Source organism: Myotis lucifugus, unplaced genomic scaffold (genome assembly GCF_000147115.1).
Source record: "Myotis lucifugus unplaced genomic scaffold, Myoluc2.0 scaffold_8, whole genome shotgun sequence".
Taxonomy (NCBI): Eukaryota; Metazoa; Chordata; class Mammalia; order Chiroptera; family Vespertilionidae; genus Myotis; species Myotis lucifugus.
In genome coordinates, this window is record NW_005871056.1 from 14,994,622 (window position 1) to 15,018,215 (window position 23,594).

The 23,594-nt window shown below is 43.5% G+C and overlaps 1 protein-coding gene across 5 annotated transcripts in view; it reads right to left on the minus strand.

Moving 5' to 3' along the window:
• TATDN2 (TatD DNase domain containing 2) overlaps window positions 1–23,594 on the minus strand; it is a 57,015-nt gene that overhangs the window by 28,165 nt on the left and 5,256 nt on the right. The window contains exons 3-8 of one of the 5 annotated variants that reach the window (XR_002828005.1): window positions 16,936–17,433; window positions 13,810–14,691; window positions 6,686–6,813; window positions 4,140–4,323; window positions 3,548–3,719; window positions 2,519–3,406 (exon numbers count right to left, since the gene is read on the minus strand). Coding sequence is in view for 2 of the 5 variants with exons in the window: in XM_006083847.3 (XP_006083909.1) it covers window positions 3,579–3,719; window positions 4,140–4,323; window positions 6,686–6,813; window positions 13,810–14,691; window positions 16,936–17,433 (1,833 nt within the window). In the remaining 3 variants the exon portion in view is untranslated. Of the gene's footprint in view, window positions 1–1,499; window positions 3,407–3,547; window positions 3,720–3,843; window positions 3,942–4,139; window positions 4,324–6,685; window positions 6,814–13,809; window positions 14,692–16,935; window positions 17,434–23,594 lie in introns of those variants that run through there. The other 4 variants (XM_006083847.3, XR_329703.3, XR_002828006.1 and 1 more) reach the window with 4 other exon arrangements.

Consider the following 23,594-nt stretch of genomic DNA (forward strand, 5'->3'; position numbering starts at 1 on the left):
TTTCCAAGGTCACACAGCAAATACATTGCCCACTCATATCCAGAGCTGTAGTGGTTGAGTCCATGCGTTTCAAAGTCTACTGCCTCTCAATGGTATTTTCTTGCCCTGCTGCCTTGGGTCCAAGGGATTTCTTTTATTTTTAAAGTAAAATTAAAAAAAAAATAGTTTATTGACTTTTAGAAAAAGAAGGGAGAGGGAGAGAAACATTGATGTGAGAGTGAAACATCTATACGCTGCCTCTCCTGCATGCCAAACCAACAACCTTTCAGGGCTTGTTTCTGTTTTTTTTATTTTCCTTCATAATACACTGGGTCAACTTCAAGTCAACAACTGGCAGAAATAAAACATCAAAGGAAAGAAGGGACACACTTGAAAAAATGTAGCATTTCAAACAAGGTCCTATGTCACCCTTCTTAGACCTATTCCTCTAACATTATTTAATGATACCACTAACTTAAGGTTCTCTGAATGGGGTGTATTTACCCTTGGGGTGAACAAGAAATTTGTTGAAGGAGTGCTCGCTTCGGCAGCACATATACTAAAAGAAATTTGTTGAAGGAAAAAAATTCTCCTCATAAAAAGCTTATTTTGTGTTTTAGGATATACCTAGTATATCAGTATACTAGCACATGTATTTAACTCATCATACACTTACAGGTGTGTGCTCAGAAATTCCCTTATGGCAACATGTAAACAGAAGAATGGGGACCCATGCTTAGCTACCTTCCTTAATCTGAATCCACTCCAAATGAGCACTGACAGGGACCACAAGGGCTGGCTAGCCACTGATCAGCAGTTCTGCTGCCATCTTTGTTTGAGTTTGTTTAATCACTGAATATTTCAACAGATTTTCAGCCACAAACCGACTATCACTGAGTAGCAGAGTCAACTGTGTTCAACCGGAAAGGAAACTGAACCAAAGTGAAGGAATATGCTGAAAATGCAGTCAATGACTATCTCAAAGATGATGCATTAACAGAGATTTCAAATTTGTTTAACATTCTCGCAGCAGAGCCTTCCTTTTTCCAGGTTTACTTTTGGCTTGTGCGTCTGTGTTCAACAATACCTCCATAAAAATTAGAGGACTGAGTTAAATACATGTGCAAGTAGTGAAATAGAATGTGCTCCAGTCTACCCAGAGGCATCAGTCCACAGTCCAAAAACAGTACAACTGATTCATCAGTACCACACTTGTGTACTCGATATTTCTTCCTCTTACTGCACTGCTCTGGAAAAAGAAAAGAATCTATCTATATAGTTTTCAAAGGCTAGGAAGCAGCAGTATATCTGAGTTCCCAAAGTGTAAGATAAAAGTTAACGCTCAAAGGCAGCAGAACTTTTAAGAAGATACCATGTCTTACTTATCTCATGCAATTTTGCAGAGGCACCTGTATACTCGAGAATGTCAGACCTCTGGGATCGCAGGTTTCGAAGTCGGCCACCAACTGAACCACTGTTCTCATTCTGAGAACTCTAAACAAACGTGGAGAGCATGGGAGTTGGCTGGGAATCTATCCCTTTATTTTCAGAAACTGATGGGTAGGGGTAATACAGAGGCATTCCAGCAGCACAGCAAAAACAATCAAGTCAGCCATCCAACAACAAAAACATTGCCAACCAGCTTTCACACCACAGCACAGAAGTAATCCTAAATCCTAGAGATAAAAGTGTATAGCACCTTGTGCGTTACCTTGGCAGGAAGACTGCATAGGCTCTGAGATATCCATTTAGTCATCCCTTTAACCCTTTAATGCAGGACTAGTTGGTTTCCCATGTAGGCAGTACTGACATACAGGGCTTATGAAGGAGATATATATGCTGCAGTTCATTTGGATGACAATGAAACACTCTGAAATATTTAGCAGTTCCCCAAATCTTCCAAACAGGAGAACGAGCCCCCAGTTCCCCACACTGGCAAACATGAGGCACAAACAACGCACAACTAATCCATGGAAGGTCAACAGGGAATCAAGGCCCACTTCTCAGGCCAGCAACTGTGCACAGGGGCAAAACAGAAATACCATCTAGAAAAAATGTTAAGCCCATTTCCTTTTAACTTACAAGGCTCAAATGCACCTTCCAAAATCACCTAGAGAAATCCAGCATTAAGTGATGGATTTTATGATGTAAGCCACCAGGTTCCAAGAAACACACAAGGAATTCGGTGGCCTGTCTCACTGCAGATTGGGGTAAAGGATCCTTTTGGACAAAGTGCAGTGTCCTTACATTTACCCCGTGACCATTATAACCTTCCAGGGCCTGTAATGAATATACCTTTAGAAGGCACCAGCAGGAAACAGAACACAGCTTAAAATCTGAGTTGACCCCAGATGCTCAAAAGTCAAAGGAGAGGCTCTCATTTCCAACACAGAGAAAGGACACAGAGGAGGCAAAGGCAAGGGAGACCACCCAGAGGGGGAATGAGAGATTTACAGACATCAGGCCTGCTTGTTGGGCAAAGGCAACAGAACATGGCCGAGTGACCCCAGCAGAGCTTTGAAGAAGTAAACTGATTTACCTCTTAACCTGGGAGGGACACACAAGAGGCTGTCATATGCAATGAAAAAGTATGAGTATTTCTGGTCCAGTGTTCCAGGGAAAGAGGGCAAAATGGAACGAAGGGCGGCTGGGACCTCACCAGCAGACTAGCAAGTAGCTTCTGCTACAGGCTGGACCTTGATCAGTTTAACACAGCCGAGTTGCAGCCCTGGGGCATCAGTAAGTAGAAACACCTTCTTTGGGGTCCTCTTCCTCAAGAAGGCCTCTTCCTTGAGTTCCCCCATTCTGTCCAGATCTCCATCAGCCAGGACTTTCCCTGGACAATGCGTGCCTTTCTGCCCCCTCTGTATTGATGGCAATGGAACCAGTGAAACCAGTAGTCGAGTCCTTCCACCTGTGCCGATGCAGAGTTGACACAGCGACAGCCACACTGAAGAGTTATCCATGGAAGAGAAGGGGATGACTCCTTTGGTTGCAGGGGGGTGACTTCACCGGTCTCCAGCAAAGATCCCCCATAGGTTTCTCACTGGGAGCTCATTCTCAGAACTGAGGACCAGGAACCAAGTTACACACCAACATGGGCTTAGACTAGTAGGAGGGTGACTTTATTCGCAGACTGCTCAAAAACACAGGCTGCAGAGAACAGAGATTTGGATTGGCAAACTTGTTGCACCCTTCTACTAGTATTTCTTCCTCCCTGACTGCCCTGGAGCATGTGACCAGGAGGCAACCCCCCTTCCTGCTCCCCACGCCCCCCCCTCCACTGAACCCCCCTACCCATAGCCAAGATCAAAAGCCTGATGATGAAGTTTCAAGGAAAATATCCTGTTTCCTATCTTGGTTTTCTCCTTGTCCTGGACCCAGGCAGAGATGAAACCCAGCCTATGCTGTTAGGTCACTGGTCGTCCTGGAGGGTAGAGAAGAGAAAAGGAAGAAGGTTTCAAACCAAGTTCACTCAAGACAAATCAGGCTACTCTCTACATTAATAAAATGCAGCAAAAAAAGCTTCTGTCCCAATTTTTAAAAACATAAATGTAAATTTTATGACCTTTTATAGAAAACTCCTGCACTCTCTCTGCTTAAAGATTGTAGAGGCGACTGGTGTTCTCACGCAAGGTAGCCAAGGTGCGGGACAGCGGTTGATCTTTGACCCTGGCAATCTCTCGAACTGTATGCAAGGCCAGGCCCGGGTGGGCATACTGGCAAAGACTTTTGGGAACCTGGAAGATATCAAACATTCAGAACATCGCTGTGCTGTCTGCGCACAGTCATTACACAGAGCTCCCTCCCCGGCCCTTCCCCAGTAAGGACCTCTTTGGGGCTGCCCTGTAGAGACCCCTTTACCTGCAGGTGCAGGGAGAGTCCTAGTCATGGGGGGCTCTGGGTGAGCAGGGTCCCACGCTTCCTTGGACTACCCTCTACAGGGTAGGGCTTTGCACTGCCTGGAAGAGAGTGGTTACCCTTCAGCTTCTCAGCCCCCTAGACTTTTGGTTCTGCAGAGCAATACAAGGAGACATCTATATAGCCAAGGGTGGGACCTGGATATCACTGGGGCTCTGGCCCTGCCAACCTTGTCATGGTGACCGCCCACCTCCCCACCCTCTCCTCAGTGCCTCAACTCAGCCTGGAGACACCCCTACCTGTCGAGGCAGGAAGTAGGGGGCATCAGTTTCCACGATGATTCTCTCCAGCGGGATCTGTTTCAGAGCTTCCCGGGCCTCCCAGGCAGAGGAGTACGTCAGGACTGCCGTGAAGCCCACAGACATGTTTGGGAAGTGCTTCAGCAGGGGCTCGATGACCGGGTAGCTGCCAGTGAAGCAATGCCTGAGAGGAGAAGTCCAGATCAGCGCTCTCTCACAATCACCTGGGCAGCAGCCCCAACTCCCTCTAGACATATAACCCCTTTTACATTATTTTCTGTGGATAAATATCCAGAAATGTAAAGCTTGCATCCAAAGGAAGGACTCCACAGTAAACACAGACAAGAGCTGGTTTCAATATAGTAAGACCCAAGATGATTCCTGGTGAGCAATGCTCATCCATCAACCCATTACACCGCAGAATACTATACAGCCACTTAAAATAATTACCAGGAACATACAGCAACAATACAGGGACAGGGTATGCTTATGACACAAAAAGAGAAGCAGAATTTAAAACTGTGGCCCCTTTAATATTACAACTACAGTAGGTAAAAATTATGTCTATGCAGTCAAATGAACTCAAAGGAAACAAAAAAAATACATCAAGGAGTGAGACTATGAATGAATTTTCTTCTCTTAATTTGAAGGCTGTTCACATTCCATGTTCATAATATAATAAATATAATAATAATTAAAATATAGCCCTAAACGGTTTGGCTCAGTAGACAGAGTGTCGGCCTGCGGACTGAAAGGTCCCAGGTTCGATTCCGGTCAAGGGCATGTACCTTGGTTGCAGGCACATCCCCAGCAGGAGGTGTGCAGGAGGCAGCTAATTGATGTTTCTCTCTCATCGATGTTTCTAACTCTCTATCCCTCTCCCTTCCTCTCTGTAAAAAAATCAATAAAATATATTTAAAAAAATAAAATATAATATAATATAATCCTATCCTATATAATAAAAGGCTAATATGCAAATCGACCAAACAGCAGAACAACTGGTGCTATGACGTGCACTGACCACAAGGGGGCAAATGCTCAACACAGGAGCTGCCCCCTGGTGGTCAGTGCACTCCCCACTCAGCCAGAAGCCAGGCTCACGACTGGCGAGCACAGCGAAGGTGGCGGGAGCCTCTCCCACCTCCGCGGCAGCACTAAGGATGTCTGACTGACAGCTAAGGCCCACTCCCCACAGGGATATCCTCCAAAGGCTGCCGGACTGAAAGGGTGCAGGCCAGGCTAAGGGACCACACCCCCCCCACAGTGCACAAATTTCGTGCACCAGGCCTCTAGTATAATGTGTGTGTGTGTGTGTGTGTGTGTGTGTATAAAATCAATCTGGAAATTCAGGCCTTCCTCCAGCCACAACACCTTGTTGGACCATCCTAGCCTCCTTCAACCTACGACCAGTCATTAGAATTCCTTTACAGTCAGCCCAAAATAAAGCAATGAAAAACCAACAAACCAACCAGAAGGGCCAAGTGACTATGCCTCGTCTCTGATGTGTGCCACCAGTCAGAGGTCAGAGACTTCACTCTCTGCTTGGACCCCCAAAAGGCAGCAGCTTAGAGGCCTGACAGGCCCACCCATTTCTACCATCTGTCAAGACCTGGTTTGGATTCTAGACTCCCTGCTTTTTTCAGTTAACTCATCTCACCCATCTTGATAGAACCAGCCCAGGCATTGCCTCCTGATCCCTTTAGAGCTAGGCTTAGCTAATGGCCCCTGATCTGGTTCTCACAGTACCGTATGCCCACCTCAGACCCACACTCTCTACAGTAGAGAAGTAACCAGCTGACTCACCAGTCTCCCACAGCTAAACCAACAGCCAGGACAGGTACACAGTAAGAGATCAGGAAGTATGTCAAAGTGAACTTAAGAACCTCTAGATACTATTCACATCCTGTACTTCAATGAGCTTTCAAATTCAAAAAAGAAAAGAAAATTTCTTTTCAGGTGCCCTGGAATCTTCTGTGTGCTAAGTCACCGGACTCCACAGCAGTCTTTCCCGAAATCAACAGCCCTCATTTCTGAAAACTGAGACTCCATTCTCGCCTGCCACCAGGACAGAGGTCACAAAAGCCCCTTTTTTGCTCACTGATGATTTAGGGTATTAGCTCAAACCATATGAAGTTGCAGTTTAGTAAGTAAAAAATGGTTAAATAACAGAAATTTCATATGGTTCAACCTAATATTTAATCTTTAGTAAAGATACTACATAAAAACATAATAGTATCTATGCTCTCCTACTGAGTTTTCGTTTTTCCAACTAACAGCCTAGACCAGTGGTCGGCAAAATGCAGCTTGCGAGCCACATGTGGCTCTTTGGCCCCTTGAGTGTGGCTCTTCCACAAAATACCAACTTCTGCGCATGGGCCACGAAGTTCAATCGCACTGTACATGCGCGCCCACACATGGTATTTTGTGGAAGAGCCACACTCAAGGGGCCAAAGCGCCGCATGTGGCTCGCAAGCTGCAGTTTGCCGACCACCGGCCTAGACAGAGGAAGCATTCGTTTCATTTGCCCACTGAAGCTCCCGCCTAACCTATGGATCTTGTAGTCTGAGGGCACAAATTTTTTCATGATGCTCAGCAGATCTTCATCAGCTTCTCGGCAGTGAATCACCAAGGGCTTCTTTAGAGACACGGCCAGCCGCAGCTGTCTCTCAAATACCTGGGAGAAGACAAAGTGACAATACGTGCAGGTTAGGGCCACTTCAGAAGTCTGTTACCTCCAGAACACCTAGTCCAATGGGCAGATCCACTGTCTCAAACTCTGTGTTTTTAAACTATAATGTTCAGTAACAGTAAGACTTAATGGGTCTTACTAAAGAGCCAGGTAGTACTCAAAGCACTTAAGGTACATTATGACCTATATCCCTCACAAGCACCCTAAGTTAAGTATTGCTCTTAGCCCATCCTGCAGTTGAAGAAACTGAGGCTCCAAGTGAAGTCAAGTAAGTTGCAGCTGAGAAGCTGTAGTGCCACCAAATCTGAACCCAGGCAGTCCACATAGCAACCACTATACAAGGCTTATTTGGGGTTGCAGGGGCAGAATGGGGCTCAGAAACAGAAAGTACAAGCTAAATGTCCTTCCCCTCATTCTCCCCAGCTCTACTCCCAAGAGGTAATTACCTTCTACACCTTTTCCTATACATACTCAATATCAATGCCTGGCTTTCAGATAAATACTATACATATTTTCTTTATTCAATCAAAATCAGATATTCTTCCAGGTGAATACCTACAGATATGATATATTCTTTTCATAAAACTCTAGCTATTTTTAAACCTTTATTAATAAAATACACATACTGTTAATGATTTCAATGAAAAAGTAGGGCTAAGGCCTTAATTTTTCCTCAAGTCCAGGTTTAGAACAAACGTATTAATTCATTATAAACAAATTACCTCGTCTTAAACTTAATGTTTTCATAAGTAGTTTTTTTCAATTGTGGAATATAATTCATTTTGTATTTTTTACATCAAATAGTACCATGCTTTTGGTAATTTGAGTCAGGTGATACTCACTTGAGAATGACATTTTTGAGTCTAACACTTGTGCTACCTCTTCTCATAACAGAAGCACTGAGCCAGTACCAATTCTAATGTAACTCTTGTTTAACCTGTGTGTTCAACTAAAGGAAAATGACCGAAAGAACCAAAATCACAGAACGCTTGGTAGGCGCTTTAAAGATGGGCTAGTTCCAATATCTATAGCTGGCTGGATGCCCTCCTGAACACATCAGCCCTCCTTGAACCTCTACAGAGGCAGGCGGTTGCAAGAGATTATAATTCCAATGTTGAATTCCTGCTTCCAAAATATAATTCTTTAGGGCAGTAAAACTAGTACAGTTCTTTGGGTGGACTATGACACAAATGATAAAAAGCATATTTTTCAAAGTATATTTAATGAAAGAGAACATGTTCACAAGTGGAAAAATCATTCAAAACGATTACTTTCGCCCAGGCAGCCTGGTTCATCGGTTGAACGTCAATACATGAACCAGGAGGTTATGGTTCGATTCCCAGTCAGGGCACATACCCAGGTTACGGGCTCAATCCCCAGTGTGGTGCATGTAGGAGGCAGCTGATCAATGATTCTCTCTTATCACTGATGTTTCTATATCTCTCCCTCACTCTGAAATCAATAAAAATATATTTTAAAAAAGGAAAATATATTTTTTTAAGTTTCAAAATGATTATTTCTTTCTTTTTAACTTCCTAATTTCTTATTTTAAAAGCATGTACATACAACACATACTTCCTTGATTCTATGACAAGTGCTTATAAAACATGCCACCGGGGGAGGGGGGTTAGAGAGCAACGAAAGGACTTCTTATATGCATGCATATTAGCATAACCAATGGACACAGACACTGGGGCGGTGGGGGCTTGCCCGGGCTGGGAAGGGATAGGGGAGGGGGTCAATTGAGGAAAAAGGAGACATATGTAAAACTTTAGACAATAAATAAATAAATTAAATTAAAAAATAAAACATACCACCAATTTTCCCTTGCAATTCTCCAAGGGACAATGACATTAAAAAGATAATATTTGGCCCTGGCCAGGTAGCTCAGCTGTTTGGAGCATCGTCCCATACACTAAAGGGTGACTGTTAGATTCCTGGTCAGGGCACATACCCAGGTTTTGGGTTTGATCACTGGTCCGGGCACATATGGGAGGCAACCGATCAATGGATGTTTCTTTCTCTCTCTTCCTCTCTCTCTCAAAAAAATAAATTAAATTAAATTAACCAATAAAACCATACCCTCAGGTGAGGATTAAAAATAAATAAATAACGTTTTGTAAAACATCTGAATTTCATAAATGTTAGTTAAGATAGAAGAATTGTTAGTAGGCAGGAGCTTGTGGCTGGACTGGACAAATCTAGAGCATTTGTCCTCAGCAGAAACCTGGCTGAATAAAAAATCAGGAGTGAATGAAGTGCAGATAAATTATTTACCCAGCATAATTACTCTCTTCTGCCTGCATAAGCTCAGGTTCCCACAGATCCATTATTTCCAGCGATTCCAGAGTTAATCAGTCTCTCTTGGGAGTGGTCCTCCCAGCAGTTCTTGCATAATCATTACCTCAATATTTCATTCCAGTCAAACACAAATGCAGACAGAAGCAATCTGGTTCAGCCTGCCCAGCCCAAGAGGGGAGAGACAATCTATTCACCCTGGCTTTCCAACTCCAGAAACCAAGAGATTCTGATAAACATACTGGCTGATATGTGCAACCCACAAACTATCCAGGACCTAATTCTTTGGAATTAAACAGGACAGTAAACAGTTAAATTTATGAACACAGATAAGCAAGGAACGTTAACTAAGGTTTGCTCTGGATAGCAGAATAATTAGTGTGTCGTCGTCCCCTCCCCCAATTCTTTTGCTTTTCTGTACTTTCCAATCTTTCTGGAAAATATTAGGTAAAGGAACCAGACCTAGCTAGCTCCCTCTCACTTGGCTAGATACAGTCCTCCCATAGGCTTTTCTTCTTCCCTTCACAGATAAAATATTCAGCAGGACACATCAAGAACTTGCCAGCTACTCTGCTTGTAGGCAAATGCAACTCAATGCCAACATCCAACTAATACACTTCTAATTTTGGTGCCCAAGTTTAGATTTCCATCAAGAACATGGCATCCTCTTCCTGCAGTGCTCTACAGAAATACCTTATCGTCCTCTCTTCTACACACAGTTCAGCCCTCCCCCTGCCAACAAGTTATTTCCTTGAATTTCCATTTTCCAATCCTGAATCCAATTTCACCAAGCCAAATGATACTTGCAAGATTCTACTTATCACCCTATGCTGTAACTTCAAGTTCAGTCAGCATGCCCTGGATAGCTCTACATGCAGATCTGATACAACGATGATTTAATAAAGGGAAAAGTTACTGTGAAATACTTAGCACATTTCCTGGCACACAGTAGGCATTCAATAAACATCAGCTATAAATCTTATATAATAAAAGGCTAATATGCAAATTGACCGAACCACAGAATGACTGGTAGCTATCACGCACAATGACCACCAGGCGGCAGACACTCAACGCAGGAGCTGCCCCCTGGTGGTCAGTGAGCTCCCACAGGGGGAGCACCATTCAGCCAGAAGCCGAGCTCACAGCTGGTGAGCGCAGCAGTGGTGGCGGGAGCCTCTCCCACCTCCGAGGTAGCGCTAAGGATGTCTGACAGCTTAGGCCCACTCCCCGCAGGCATTCCCTGAGGGCTCCCGGACTGCAAGAGTGTGCAGGCTGGACTGAGGGACCCCTTAAGTGCACGAATTTCATGCACTGGGCCTCTAGTTAAATAAAATGCTTCTCATCCTCTTTCCAGTCACCTCAGTGTACACATTTCTGAACTGTGATTCTCTTTCCATACCACACCTGCCCTGTGCCATAGAAACTAGTTGGGAAAGCAGAATATTAAATCCTTGTCTCACTTTCTTAAACACCTATTTCTTCCTGTTTTCAGGTTTAGCTATTGTTCCATTCATTTTTGGCTAATAAGTCACTGCCTCAAGTCAGAAATTGTAAACGTTTTAGTGTTAGTAACAAAAAGGAACTCTGGCAAGAGATTATTTGAATGTACAAGACAAACCTAATTCTGAATTGAAACCTAATTCTGAACTGAAACACTATACTAGAAAGCCATTCAAATAAAAAACTGAAAACATTCACACACATAAAATCTCACCCACCTGTCTGAATGCAGATCAAGTCAAAATCATGTTGCTCAGAATTTAATAAACTTATCAGGTCCTAGCAAATTCGTCTAAAAGAAAATCCTTTGGAAACATCTTAACACAATGCGTACCGCATAGAAATCTCTAAGACATACGCCAGGGACCGCACGTTTTTGGGCAAACTGCACGTTATTTAAATCATAACTACAGATCATAATGCAGTTTAGGTGTTGTTTTTCAATAATTATAACATTTTTATTTACAAAAACAATTAAACAATTAAAGTTCCTAGTACTTTTTTAACGTATGGTACTGCGTAAAACATTTTCCTCTATGAAGAGGGACCAAACAAAATTTACATAAGTATCTAGATTCCTTTTTCCATGGGTGGCACAAACTCTGCAGGCTCTCGTAGGAAATTTTTTCTTTCCACTCACTGGAATACACGTAGGTTCATGCTGCTTCATATCACCTGACAACCTTTTGGGTGTACAAAGGCACGTGGGGCCACGTGTTCGGACCATAGGTTCAAGCTTACAACCACAGCCGTTGGCTATGATTGTGCTGGGAGGGCCCTGCCCTCCAGCTGGGACTTGCACGTGGCAGTGAGAGGACCCTGTCCTTTCATTAGTCCGAGGCTTGAACCTGGCCAAAACACTGTAACCGCGCCCCACAGTGGACAAGACAGTGTGTTGACATCTAAGGTCCATAACAGATGGCGCGTGAAAAACGAGAACACTCATGAGCGGTCCTTAACAGATGGCGCGCGAAACACGAGAAAACTCCTGAGCGGTACGCAATGTGTTAAGTTGTTTCTTATAGAAATTAACTGTTAAGCCTGGCATGCTTACTGGCTGTCATGGACAACTGTATTCAAACTGAAATCTCTATCTCCTAAAAGTGTACAAAGGTCTAGTCTTCTGCTAGAGCAGAAGGGCACCATACCTTCCTTGAATTTTTTTTTCTTTGATCAAAAGAAAATTAAGAAACCACTGACTCTGAAAATTCCTTCTTTTAATTCAGATGCCAGTATCAATGGTGCACAGCATCAGTGCGCTGCTGAGGATGCCCTCAGTTAGATTGGGGACAGCACCAAAGAGAAAGCTGGTATCAAATTTGCCCAGGCTGGAATCCATACACGTTCACCAAGGCCTGAGCATATTGGGCATGCAGACCCAGACTTAACAGGCATCAACAGAAAGGCAGCACACAACAAATTCAACCTGGCAACATGCATAGTGTGAGGGTCTTTCTCCTTTTCCTGCTCCTGTCTAAATCAGAAACTACTCATACCCTGCCAAATCTCCATGCTAAAAAGATAATGGGAGTAAAAAATATTAAAATGGTAATAGTTGTTATCTCTAGTAGAATGGGAAATTATCACCTTTATACATTTTTGTATTTTCCAAATATTCTACAATTGGGCATACTTAACTTCAAAATCAGAATAAAAATAAATTAAACATGTCCTAACTGGTTTGGCTCAGTGGATAGAGTGTCGGCCTGCAGACTTAAAGGTCCCAGGTTCGATTCTAGGCAAGGGCATATGCCTAGGTTGCAGGCTCAATCCCCAGTAGGGGTCGTGCAGGAGGCAGCTGATCAATGATTCTTTCTCATCATTGATGTTTCTCTCTCTCCCTCTTCCCTTCCTCTCTGAAATGAATAAAAAAATATTTTTTAAAAAAATTAAACAAAATTTGTTCTTCCCCAAAAAAAGAAAAAAAAATGTTTTTGATATATATCATTAGCCATAAGTCCACAAAATTCTCTTATCATTTTCCCCCCCCCCCTTATATAGTAAACCTGAAAGAAATAGCTTGTGAAGAATTTGAGAAATGACATATAGATGGTCTGGATAAGAGCAATTGCATTTTTAGAAAATTCTAAATTCTTTAGTTCTAAAAAGACACCCCCCTCCCCGCCAAGTAGAAAAACCCTATGGTTAGATTTCAACTAAAAGAAGAATTAACACTGTAAACAAGTGGCCCTGGCCAAGTGGCTCAGTTGGTTGGGAATCATCAGGGCACATACCTAGGTTGTGGGTTTGATCCCCAGTGAGGGTGAGTACGGGAGTCAACTGATCATTTCTCTCTCTCTCTCTCTCTCTCTCTGCTCCCTCTCTTCCCCTTCCTCTCTAAAAAAATAAATAAAACATATCCTGGGGTGAGGGTTTAAATTAATTAATTACAATTGTAAGCAAGCTGGTTGCCATCATACATAGTAACTATCTGACCAGGAAGTTCATGACCAATAGACTACTTTAGTGTAAACCAATGGTCACTGACATTCTTCACCCAAGGAAGGCAGCAGTACTTAAGACAGAAATTTGGGAAAAAACTAGCCGAAATGTCTAAGATCACACCAAATATCATCTTTGTATTTGGATTCAAAACCCACTTTGGCAGCCGTAACCAGTTTGGCTCAGTGGATAGAGTGTCAGCCTGCGGACTGAAAGGTCCCAGGTTCAATTCCAGTCAAGGGCATGTACCTTAGTTGCGGGCACATCCCCAGTGGGGGGTGTGCAGGAGGCAGCTGATCAATGTTTCTCTCTCATCGATGTTTCTGACTCTCTATCCCTCTCCTTTCCTCTCTGTAAAAAATCAATAAAATATATATATTTTTTAAAATCCCAAAGAAGTTAATAACTCCAAAGATATCAATCCATTTATAAAAAAAAAAAAAAAAAAACCCACTTTGGCAGTGGCAAGAGTGGCTTTGGCATGATTTATGATTCCTTGTATTATGCAAAAAATAAAAAAAAAGAACCCAAACATAGATTTGCAAGAAAAGCCCATATGAGACTTCAAGAACAGAATGGAAGAAAGTCAGGGGAACTGCAAAGGCCAATGTTGGTGCTGGCAAAAATAGCAAAGATTCTTCAGTGGTTTTATCTGTATATATTTTTCATGAGAGGATTAATAAACTAAGAACTTAAAAAAAACACACAAAATTATAAGCAAACTAAAGAGAACCCCATTACCTTGTGCTGTTCTGGGACAGGTGTGGTGCATTTGTAAGAGTAATCCAAGCCCATTTCCCCAAATGCCACGGCCTTGGGATGCCTTAAGGCTTGCAAAAGATTTCTTTCTTGACTCTCAGTGTAGTAACGAGCAAAATGAGGGTGACAGCCAAAGGCCCCCCAAACCAGATCCTCTTTCAACAAATCCTCCCATAGGGAATCTGTCAGTGTCCTGGGATCACAGAAGTCAGAGATGCAGCCCTGAAATTCCTTAGGGAAGGAGGTGCTATAAATTCTCCTGAACTTGCTAAAGGTCCCTTTGAAAGACAACTTGGAATAGAGCATGTCCAAGTGACAATGGGTATCAATGAAACCCTCCTCTAGGTTTGGCTCTAGATGGCTCCTTGGCAGAGAGCTAGATGCATGTCCTTCATAAGAACGGGGTGGCGTCTCCTCCTGGAATGTTCTTTTCTCCTTCACCTTGTCTTGTAAGCTTCTGGAGAAATTATATGAGCGAGAATTCTGGGATCTGCCTTCCTCTGTCGCCTCCAAATCTCTAGAGGTGTTTTGGGAGCTCACTGTAGAGTTGGGGGAATAATCACTCAGGAGGCCCCGGCTGCTCTTCCCAGCCTGCAATGTGTCACTGCTGCTGCTGCTCATGGAGGGGTAGCTAGAAGGCTTGCGACGGTTGGCCCAATAGCTGGCAAAATCACACCAAGGACTACTGTACAAGTGAGCCGGGTACATGACATAGTCAGTGGGGAAGGCAGAAGGCTCTGGAACTGCTGAGAGCTTCAGTGAGATGGGCTCCTCCTGAGAGAATCTGACTGTGGAGACCTCATCCACATCGGACCAGTCACTTCCTGAAGAGGTGTGCTCTATCACCACCTCCCTTTCTTTAGGCTGCAGAAAAGAAGCAACAAAGGGTTAGCCTTCCTGTGTGAAGACAGCCTCCCACACACTGTCATCTAGAGAACATAAGCTCTGGCTTGTTTTTTGGCCATGGTGAAGGTTTTGCGTTGGCTCATTTAACTTACCTGTCACCTAGATTTCTTATTATTTCCAGAAAGTGAGCCAGGTTATAGCTATGAACAGTCAAATCAAGGATAAACTCATAATGCCATCCCTAAAGGGGATGCTGTATCTGCACTCTTTCTGAATGATCCCTCTTAAGAAAAACTGCTCTGTGTATTGGGGATATTAGAAAAAAACAGTGCCAGGAATCTCATCTCTAACAACACATTTCTAATACATTCAAAATGCAAAACCACACAGTTGAACCTACAACCTGGGAATGTGCCCTGACCAGGAATTGAACCCACCACCTTTTGGCCTATGGGACAACGCTCCAACCAACTGAGCCACACCAGCCAGGGCCATTTTTGTGTTTGTTTGTTTTTAACATTTTTTAATTGATTTGAGAGACAGAAAGGGAGAGAGAAAAAAAATCAACTTGTTGTTCCACTTATTTATGCATTCATTGGTTGATTCTTATATGTGCCCTGACTAAAGATCAAACATGCAACCTTGGCATATCAGGACGATGCTCTAACCGACTGAGCTACCTGATCAGAATTTCAGTTGTGGCAGTTTTAAGATGTGTCTGCAAATTCTGACACTACTCCCCATTGAAAGATGGTGGTCTGTCCTTGAACCTGGGCCTTACTGACTTACTTGTAACCAACCGAGTGCAGTAGTGAAACCTCCAAGGGTAGGTCAAGCTGTAGCTTCCCCTGGTATCTCTCAGCTTGCTCCTCTGGGGGAAGTCAATCACCACATAAGAAATCATACTGCCCGCCCTAACCGGTTTGGCTCAGTGGATAGCGCATCGGCCTGGGAAGGGTGCCAGGTTCGATTCTGATCAAGGGCATGTACCTTGGTTGTGGGCACATCCCCAGTAGGGAGTGTGCAGGAGGCAGCTGATCGATGTTTCTCTCTCATGGATGTTTCTAACTCTCTATCCCACTCCCTTCCTCTCTGTAAAAAAACCAATAAAATATATTTTTTTTTAAAAAGAAAAGAAATCATACTGCCCAAGACCACTGCTAGAGAGGGTCATACATAGGTACCAGCATCAACTGCCCAATGTGTGAGTGAACTTTTTTTTTTTTAATTATTTTTAGAGAGGGAGGAAGGCGGAGAGAGAAACTTCAATGCCTGACTGAGGATCAAATCCACAACCTAGGTATGTGCCCTGACAAGGAATTGAACCCATGACCTTCCAATGCATGGGACTATACTCCAACCAACCAAGCCACACCAGCCAGGGCTTTTTTTTTTTTTTTTTTAATCCTCACCTGAGGATATGTTTTTATTGATTTTTAGAGCGGGAGAGAAAAACATCAATGTGAGAGAAACATCGATGGGTTGCCTCCCATACACACCCCAATCTAAGAATCAAACCCGCAACCTAAGGATCAAACCTGCAACTTAAGAATGTGCCCTGACCGGGAATTGAACCCAAAACCTTTTGGTGTACAGGACAATGCTCCATGGCTAAGCCACCCAGCCATGCTCACTCTCTCCTTAACAGCAATAAAAGTTTATCTGGGTGTAAGTCTGCTCAAATGGAAGTTAATTCTCCAGACTCTCTTGCAGTTAGGTGTTGGCCAGGTTTCTAGATTTTTGTCAGTAGATATGAGCAGATACTATGTGGACAACTTCTGAGCCAAGCTCTTAAAAGGGAGGGTGTGTACTTTCTTCTTCTATTCTTCCTCTTAGCTGGACTGATCAATGTAATGTACTGAGTCCTTTCAGAGCAGTCATCTCAGACCACAGGACGGAAACTGCTGAGGAGCAGCAGAGCATCAAGACAGAAGGCACCAGGGTCCCTGACACGGTGGAGTCATCCTCCTCAAGCCAAACTTCTATTTAATTTAAGCCACTGTTATTTTGGGTTTTGTACAGCAGGCAAATCCATATCTTAACAAACATATAAATTCCAAAAACAGAAGATAGCACTAATCTGAGATTTCTTAATAACTCTAAAAGGTATTTTGGAAGAGAACCATCAATTTGTTGCCTGGAATCCTGAGTAAGTAAAGCATTGCTTTAATGAATAACAATTAGGCTCAAACCAGAAAGAGCAAATACTACATTTAATCAAGAGAACTAAAAACCCCCATTCTTGGCATCAGCAAGACTCACCTTGTGGCTTTCTGAATGAGAGTCAGAATCATCCAAAAATTCTAGGGGTGGAGAGCGCTTGTCAATAACTGTCCTTCGGTCACCAAGTGGCTCCTCACTGGGTTTCTCCTGAGGGTCTATCACCACTCTCCTGTCACAGAAGCTGCTTCTCTCCAGCACAGCCTTTTTTTCCTCTTTCACTCTGACCTCTGGGGTTGCCTCCTTCTCTTTCTGAGGAGTAGACACAGTGACACTCCTGGCTGGTCCTTCTCCACGGTTGGGACGATCTCCTGTGTTTGGTTTTGCCGTAGTGGCAGTCTCGCCCTTCCTTTTTGGCATTGACTTTCCCAGAATGCCCTGGATAGCCTTCAGGTAGATCATTGTAGAGCCTTGGTCTCGAAGTCTATCCCTCTTCTTTTTCTGAACCTTGCTTGGTTCCTCAATTTTATCATTTTGACCCTCAGCTTCAGCTGCAAACTCAGAGTTCGTGGAATTACGAGAACTATCTTTGGAATTAACCTGGAAGAAAGCACAGATCATGAAAAGATCAGTTCATACATGAAGCACTTGGCAAATTAAACACCAGTGGCACTCCACCAATCAAAGGGAAAGTGATAGTGGCCAAGACAAAGATTCTCTTCGAGTGATAGTTTCCATCCCACCCACTGTAAAAGGGACTGAACTGCCGCTATTTCTTTTTCTCTTTTTTTAATCCTCACTCAAGGACATGCTTTTCTATTGATGGGAAGGGGATGGGGAGAGGGAGAGGGAGAGGACATGCTTTTATATTAATGGGAGGGGGAGGGGGAGGAGTGGAGGGAGGAGAGTGACATTGTGAGTGTGAAATATCGATTGGTTGCCTCCCACACACACTCCAACCAGAGATCAAACCTGCAACCCGGGTACGTGCCCTGACCGGGAATCGAACCTGCCACCTTTTGGTGCACAGGTTGACACTCCAACTGAGCCACACCAGTGTGCTGCTATTTCTTAATGTTCACTTTCTCACACTTATCAGACAGCATCCGCATACTGCAGTAGGAAGGCATGAGCTGAGAGAACAGTCTACTAACACTAGCTCCTTAAGAGCAAGGACTACCACATACTTCAGAACATACCCAGGCAAAACAAAAGTTTAACATTTTTGTACTGGAAAGGTCCCCAGAAACCAGATGACCCAATCCCACAACGAAGAGTGAGGGAACCACGGGCCCTGTGAAGAGTGAACGTCAATCTTCTGACTCCTGAGGGCAGTGTGCTTTCTACTATACCCCCGGCCTCCTTGAAGTTCTCTGCAAAATCCTCCCCCCAAATCAAAACCTTGGTTTTGAAAGGTACCTTGGTTCCAGGGTCAATCAAGAGACCTAGCCCCTCACCCCAAATCTCCTCAGAGATGAAAGTAAAGTCTCAGCCCCTTTCTTCTCTTCCTCTCCACATGCAGCCATTACAGAGTCCACATGAAATAAGCTAAATTACTTGCTCACAATATTAATTTGCTGTGACACTCAGACCTAGTCTAATCCCAGCCTGGTGTAAGAATGCTCCATAAATCTTCCCTGAGAACCATCCCCAAAGCAGTGCACTCCAAACACCCCACTTGTGACCTGTCCCAAGGCAGTCTACAGCTCCTACAACTTGTACTTCTAATTCACTTGCATTAAATTCCTCTCAAACAATTAGTAAGAAACTCCACACTAAACTTGCTAGTCCTTTTCCTCTACTGAGGAAAAGTAGAGTCCATGCAAGAAATGTCCATCAATAAGGATTGATTAAAGTAAACAAATACAACTTTTAAAAAGAATGAGGGAGCTCTGATGTCCATGCTATACAGTAACTAACAAGCGCAACATATAAATTCACATTTGAACAAACAAAAATGCCTTATATGTATATATTTGCAAACAAAATCTGAAAGACCAATTGTTTCTTCTAATGGCTATCTTTGGGGATTAAGGGGAAAGAGGAAAAAGGGGCTTTAGCTCTTACTTTATATGCTTCTTGTATTATTTGAATTTTTCCCCCCAAAAAAGCACATATCTTTGTTTAAAAAAAATAAACCTTTGGAAATACAGGGTGTCCCAAAAAATGTATTCACTTTGAATAATTCACTCCAATAGATTAAATCTGAAAGAAAGAACATCAATTGAGCTATCAGCTGTTAATGTGTATACATTTTTGGGACACTCTCTATATAAATCTAAGTATTAGTAGAGGCATAAGATTTTTTTCCCTCAAAGTACTTAAATTGTTGGCAGCCATTAACTTTGGGAAGATGAACAGGAAAGGTGACTTACTTTCATTTTGAATCTCTGAATTTTCTAACACATTAGACATTTTTAAATAATGTCTACAGGGGTTATTTGGGAAAGGAGATTATGGGCCATTTTTGTTTTAATTATACCCTTCCTTATTTAGGAAAATCTAATAATATTAAAAATAAATTTGAAGGTTCCCTGGGCCTACCCTACAGGACACAGCTATACTTCACAGCCCACTTCACTACCAGCTTCTGTGACTGCCACCAATCACTTGCAATCCTGGGTCCATCGTGCCCTTTTATACACTGTCACTGGCACATCTTATTTCCTCTGCTTGCCATACCCTTGCCTCAGTCTCATTTTATGCTTTAAGGCCCCACACCCCTTCTTTGATTGCCCCACCTCTGCCTGTGGGAACAACTGCCCTTTTCTTTCTTTAAAAAAATATTCTATTGATTTTTTTATAGAGGGAGAGGGATAGAGAGTTAGAAACATCGATGAGAGAGAAACATCGATCAGCTAGCTGCCTCCTGCACACCCCCCACTGAGGATGTGCCCGCAACCAAGATACATGCCCTTGACTGGAATCAAACCTGGGACCCTTCAGTCCGCAGGATGCTCTATCCACTGAGCCAAACCGGTTAGGGCACAAGTGCCCTTTTCTTGCCCCCCCAGGCCAGGTGTAAAACAACATGGAAGACGTGGTCTACAGCAAACTGAGGAGCCCCTGTACCTTCTGAATGGCCACAGCTCCTCACCTTAAGCCACCTGTAGCCAGTTGGGAGTACAAACCCAAAGTTATAGATTCTGGTTTTTCAAGAAAAACAAGAAATTTCAATTTAATGTATTTTTCATCCAGTCAACAAGTATCTGTTGAGCACTTACAATGTGCCAGTAGGCACCGTTCTGATCTGGGGTTTAGCCTTCAATAAAACATACCAAAAAATGCCAGCTTCTTGGAGTTTATATTCTAGTTGGTGAGGGAAAGGAAAACCAGAGGAAAAGCAGTATATATTAGAGAGTAAAAAGTGCCAGGGAGAAAAATAAAAGAGGAAAGGAAGTAGAAAGTGGGGAAGGGAAGGTCGTCACTAAGTCTTGAGTTCGAGGCAGAGGTTTGAACTAGAGGCGTGCGTGTGTGCGTTTAAGATTTTTTTATTGGCTTTTAGAAAGAGAGGAAGGGAAAGGGAGAGAGAGTCCTCAAAAAGGCACATTCCCTGACCGGGAATCAAACCAGCAACCTTTTGGTACATGGGACCATGACCAACCAAGCCACACTGGAGCTAAAGGCATATATTTTTAATGTGAACTCCCCAAAATTTTAAAATTTGTGAGGACCTAGCAGGCCACATTCAGCATATGGACCGCCTTTTGCAAACCATGGTAGAGAAGATCAGGATTGTACTTGTGGAAGTAAAAAAAAGGTAAGGGATATAATACCATAGTTTATATTTCCATATACTTAAAATTTACAGAGCTGCCCCAGTTGTTGCCCCTCCTTACAGAGAGGGACAGTGTCACATGAATTTTAAGTGGCAGAAGCAGGATTCAAATTCAAGTTCCCCCTAACACCCTGGAAACCAAGGGAAAATATGAAAGTTTAGAAGCAGTATCAAAGGCTGAGATGTCAAAGGCCATGAGGACCTAAGATCAATGAGGAAGAGTTTCAGCAGTGGATAGGAGGCTATAAAGGTCAAGATTAGGCGGAAAGTACTAGAGCAGAGACAAACACCTGGCTTTGAAAAGGAGAGATTTAGACCTGACTGGGTGGCTCAGTTGGTTGGAGCGTCATCCCATACACCAAAAGGCAAAAGGTTGTGGGTTCAATCCCTGGTTGGGGTGCGTACTGTACAGGAGGCAAATGATTGATGTTTTTCCCTCCCTCTCTCAAATCATATTTTTCTTTATTTTATTTATAAAGTCACAGAAGTAGAAGTGACCTATAGAAAAAAGTGGGCTCAGGAAACAAGTTACTTCTAGAGGCAAAAGAAAAGACCCTTGGAGCTTAGGAGAGAAAAGAGTAAAGGTAAGTAGGGGCGGGGGGCGGGCGGGGGAGACCCAGGAAAGGCTCAGGTGTGCTCCAGCGATGGAGAGTGCCCAGCCTGAACATTTTCAAGAGTTCCTAACAAGCTTCCTGCCTACTACCTCCCATCGTTTCTCTACAATGAGCCAGAAGTTCTAAAACCTGGCAATGTCACACCTCTGCTTAACACCCTTCAATGGTTCTGCCTTTGCCTACAGAATGCACCCCAAACTCCTGAGCATGACATTGGAAGCCCTTCCCAGGCTGCCCCCCAACCTTTCTTTGCCGCATCATTTCCCACCTTTCTTCATATAGCCAGGTGCCTGGGGAATGAAGAAAGATGCTGGAGAAGAGGGGAAGGAGGACCCACAGGAACCAGTAATGTCCCCAAGCACTGCAGACCAGCAGTATTTCCCGACACTTTTTGGACACACATTATTCCTGTTGCCTGAAATAGCCTTTCCTCCTCCTTGTCCACCAGAACTAAAATGATACCTCTTCTACGAGAACTTTCCCTGTGACTTGTCACCCATTCCTTTGACCCTTGGTACTTCAAATATTGCTGTTACAACACTCCATGCACTGCACTATGATGAAGGCTTTTTTCAGTCTGTCTACCATTGCCTTATTCTTTGCACATCTAGCCTCTAAAACAGATTTCCACCCAAGCACTGGACATCTGCTGAGGGAATATGCAGGAAATGGGTCACATGCTAAGAAAGCTTTAGCATTCAAGATCCAAGGTACACAATGGTTTCTTTCTTTTCTTTTTTTTAAAATATATTTTTATTGATTTCAGAGAGGAAGGGAGAGGGAAATAGAAACATCAATGATGAGAGGGAATCTTTGATTGGCTGCCTCCTGCACGCCATCTACTGGGGATCGAACCCGCAACCTGGGCATGTGCCCTTGACTGGAATCGAACCCGGGACCCTTCAGCCCACAGGCCGACGCTGTATCCACAGAGCTAAACCAGCTAGGGCCACAATAGTTTCTTGTGTCTGGGCTGTGTCACCTTGCAGAGAGCACCACAGGAGAAGGATCTTGCCCTCTTCATCTCTCCATCCCTCACATGTAATGCTGGGCCAGGACAGAGCAGATGCTCCAGAGGGCAGCAGTGGAGAGAACCCTGCCTTTTAAGCCAGTCTGATCTGGCATTACACCACAGCTCTGCCGCATACAAGCTGTATGGACCTACTTAAGTTATTTAACCTGAGTCTCATTTTCCCAGTGCCTTCACATAGTAGGTGCTTAAATATTTGTTAATCATATGTAAATATTTGTTAACTAATGTGTAAAGATAACACTACTTCACAAGACTCTGAGAATTATGAGTTTGTAGGACAAACATTGAGAATCATATTTGATCAAAGCCTATCACATTATAAATGCTCAAATTTTCCCTTCCACTCTTCCTTTCCTATTGAATATAAAATTTTATGTCATAACTAAGACTAAATTAAGGTAGGTGAAGGTGTTCATAATAGACACATTTAACTTTCTCTATAAACAAAGATCATCAGCTACCATTAGAATTTGAGAAAACCTCTCAAACCACTGTCCTAGAGGTGACAGGGAACAAACAGTGTGAGGCTGGCAGCAGGACCCTCTACTGATTCCAAATGCCCCAGTCCAGCTATGGTCTGAATGTGCCTCTCCCCCACCCCAAAATTCATATTGAAATCTGACCCCAAGATGATGGTACTAAGTGGAAGAGCCTTTGGAAAAAGATTAAGTCATGAAAGTGAAGCCCTTAGAAATGGGATTAGCCCAGCTGGCATGGTTCAGTGGTGGAGCGTCTACCTATGAACCAGGAGGTCACAATTCAATTCCTGGTCAGGGCATATGCCCTGGGTGCGGGCTTGATCTCCAGTGTGGGGTGTGCAGAAGGCAGCCAATGAATCATTCTCTCTCATCATTGATATTTCTCCCTTCCTCTCTGAAATCAATAAAAATATTTTTTCTTTAAAAATGAAATTAGTGTTCTTACAAAAGAGGCCCCAAAAGAGCTCTTCTGCCATGTGAGAACAAAATGAAAAGTCTGCAACCATGGAGAAAACCATCACCTGACCATGCTGGCACTCTGATCTCAGACTTCCAGTCTCCAGGACTGTAGGAAATACATTTCTGTTGTTTATAAGTTACCCAGTCTGTGGTATTTTGTTATAGCAGCCAGAACAGGCTAAGACAAACATCTTCCCCCGGCTGGGGTGACATGGCTCAGTGGTTGAGCATTGACCTATGAACCAGGTCACAGTTCGATACCTGGTCAGGGCACATGCCTGGGTTGTGGGCTCGATCCCCCAGTGTGGGGGCATGCAGAAAGGCAGCTGGATCAATGATTCTCTCTCATCAGGTAATATTTTCTACCCTCTCCCCCCCACCTCCCCTTCCCTCTTCTA